Source organism: Cebus imitator, unplaced genomic scaffold (genome assembly GCF_001604975.1).
Source record: "Cebus imitator isolate Cc_AM_T3 unplaced genomic scaffold, Cebus_imitator-1.0 Scaffold1, whole genome shotgun sequence".
Classification (NCBI taxonomy): domain Eukaryota; kingdom Metazoa; phylum Chordata; class Mammalia; order Primates; family Cebidae; genus Cebus; species Cebus imitator.
Genome location: NW_016107316.1, coordinates 17,750,988 through 17,754,258, shown reverse-complemented (window position 1 = coordinate 17,754,258; position 3,271 = coordinate 17,750,988). Strand labels below are relative to the sequence as shown.

General features: G+C 35.5%; 2 protein-coding genes across 2 annotated transcripts in view; one reads left to right on the top strand and one right to left on the bottom strand.

The window, feature by feature from the left end:
* Positions 1-3,271, top strand: part of LOC108301632 — a 480,010-nt gene that overhangs the window by 245,993 nt on the left and 230,746 nt on the right. The gene's annotated exons all lie outside the window — the stretch shown is intronic.
* Positions 1-3,271, bottom strand: part of RAB10 (RAB10, member RAS oncogene family) — a 95,131-nt gene that overhangs the window by 35,963 nt on the left and 55,897 nt on the right. Inside the window, exon 2 of the mRNA XM_017524511.2 lies at positions 2,334-2,394. Within this exon, the coding sequence (XP_017380000.1) occupies positions 2,334-2,394 (61 nt within the window). The remainder of the gene's footprint in view (positions 1-2,333; positions 2,395-3,271) is intronic.

Here is a 3,271-nt window from a genome sequence, read left to right as displayed (position 1 = left end):
AAAAAAAAAAAAAAAAAAAAAAAAACAAAACAAAAAACAAAAAAAAAACACCAGACTAAAATGATAAGGGGAAAATATATAAATCCACAAGGTCAAGGAACAGAGTAAGAGAAAGTTTGTGGAAGAGGGAGAACAGACAGAGGAACAGGATAAATTTGTAGGGCAAAGGTTTATGTAAAATATATTTTAAGAAAATATTGTTTCTGTTATATATACACTCACATATCCATGTATATGTATACCCAGCCACAATGTATCTCTTACTGTCAAAAAGCTTGAAAATCAGTAGCTTGAAGTATACGTACAAAGGAACACAGTTAAGAGAGCCAATCAGCAGGGCAGAGCTAGTCACGGCTTGGAACTAAGGTCACCACTTAGAACGAAGGTCAGACATGGATGAGGGGGGCACCTATTTGAAATTCAGAATAAATAGTTGACACCCTTCCTCAGAGATCAACTTTAATTATACTGAAACAGAGTATGAGCCACAGTTCATTTGCTGAGTTATTTCCCAGCTAAAGTAAACAAAAATCAATGATCATCAAGTGGGTTTTGTTTCAAAGAGAACTACTAGTTTTAGGAAACACTTAAAAATATCTAAATTCTATTTAAATTTATATTAAAAGAATGTTACACATAAAGATATTTCTAATTACAACATCAGGTAACAGAGACATTTTGATTAAACATATTCAATTTCTAACTACTAGCTTCCTTTAAAACGGAATACCTAATGTTCAGAACAGTCTTCTATTGGATTCTGGGACACTGATTTCTCCTCATTCTCATTCTAAGTCTCCAGGTATGGCTTTGCAATGTCCTTTGCTAACTGTCTCCTCTGCTCATACCCTAAAATAATATTCTTAGCATTCTAACCTCATAACAGGAGACCCCAAAATAACAGTAGCTATGATTTACTGAACGTTAATTATGTGTCAGACACTGTTCTAAAGTACTCTATATGTATCACTCATCAACTATCATATAACAGGTCCTATCACAGAAAAAAAAAAAAAAAACCCATTGAGAAAACATGAAAATTCATATATATTTTTTTTAAAATAGATAAGGGTCTCACTATGTTTCCAGGCTGGTCTCAAGAGATCCTCCTGCCTCCACAATTGAGTCACCACATTTGGCCCAGCACAATTGCTGACAGGCAATGAAGAACAAAAAATGGGCCAGGAGCAGTGGCTCATGTCTGTAATCCCAGCAAGTATGCATCCCAGCTCTGCCATGAATATGCTCTAAGACCTTGGTTAAATTATCTCAAAGTACGCCTGTTTGGTTATCTGTAAAATAGGAGTAATCCAAGAGAAAAGAAAGTATATGCCTATAAAAAGACTCATAGCAGCTTTATGCTGAATAAACAAGACAAGTTGTGTATCTTAATGAAATAGTATTGAGCAATAAAAGGTAATAAACATATTGATCATTTCCAAAATAATTATGATGAGTGAAAGAAGGCCGACCCTAGCCCCCCAAAAAAGACAAAGAGAAAACATACCATCCGTTTATATCCAGTATTAGAAATATAGCGACAAGAAAGCACAGTAGCTGCCTGGGGACCCAGGGGTAGTAGGGAAGAAGGGATTACAAAGGATCACAAAGAAGCTTGAGGAAACTTTTGAAGTGACAAATCTGTTCATTATCTTGACTGTGGCGATGGTTTTAGAGGTTTATAAATGTCAAAACTTATCAAATTGTCCACTTTATGTGCTTTTATTCTGTCAGTTATACATCAATAAAGCTGTTTTCTCAAAAGATATAAGACAGATTTCACAGGGTCCTTGTTAATAATTAATGGGTTAATATATATAATACAAATAAAACACAATATTTGTTGGAAAATATTGTTATTATAATTCAAAATTCTATGATTCAGACAAATACAAATTCAAATAATTCTTTGTACTTCTTCAGGCAAACCTAATATAAACTAATAAAAATAATGCCCATAAAAAGTTAAAAACCTATTAAAGAAAACAAATATTTTCACAAAGCATGTCACTAAAAACTTTACAGAGATTATTTCATGTAACCCTTATAACAATCCATTGAGATAGGTGTTACTATCCCCCTTAACATATGAAAGATAAAAACCTAACAATGAGTATGTAACTTACACAAGTTCATACAGTAAGTAGAAAAGATTATTAGATCTGATGGACTTAAGTTCATGCAATGACTTTCACTGCACAAAAAGGTCACCTGACTGCCTCCTTTAAAAGGGAAAGTCTCATAGAATCTAAACCTGTGACAAAAAAGAATTTCACTATGAAACCTTGAGGAACTTAGCATTCTGTTATGTAAAGTAAATTAGCATCACTTACCATATCTGTAGCTTGATCTTCTTTCCTTGTAACTCAACTGTTTTAATCTTGAAGTCTATTCCTACAATGCAGAAAGAGGTAAACTGTAACTGTGGCTTTTACATTTGGCTATACTAAAATTAATCACAGTAAAAAGGCTCACACCTTTTAAACTTGTCTGTGTTTGATTCCAGATGTTCACCAAGTATACTAAAATTAATCACTGTAAAAAGGCTCACACTTTTTAAACTTGTCTGTGTTTGATTCCAGATATTCACCAAGTATACAACACTGAGCAAATGTATCCAATTTCAAACCTGAGAAATACAAGATCCAGGAGAGTAGGAAAAACAGATACAGAAAGACCAAGTTTTGGGCTGGGCGTGGTGGCTCATGTCTCTAATCCCAGCACTTTGAGAGGCTGAGGCAGGCAGATGGCATGAGCCCAGGAGTTCAAGACCAGCCTGGGCACATGGTGAAAACGTGTCTCTACTAAAAATACAAAAATTAGCCAGGCATAGTGGCACATGCCTGTAGTCCTAGCTACTCAGGAGGCTGAAGTGGAAGAACCCCTTGAACCCAGGGGGCAGAGGGTGCAGTGAGCCTTTAACTGTGCCACTGCACTTTAGCCTGGGCAACAGACGGAGACCCTGTCTCAAAAAAAAAAAAAAAAAAAGAAAAAAGAAAGAGTTCTTACAAATTAGGAAATAAAGTAAAATTTAAATACCTAATATTCTAATGCAAAAGGATAAAAACATGTTTCCTAGTGGTGGAAAAAATATTGCCTTCACTAACTTGTAGAATAAAAGAAAACTATCAGGATAGTCATTTCATAATGATAAAAGTTGGCCAGGCGCGGTGGCTCAAGCCTGTAATCCCAGCACTTTGGGAGGCCGAGGCGGGTGGATCACAAGGTCAAGAGATCGAGACCATCCTGGTCAACATGGTGAAACCCCGTC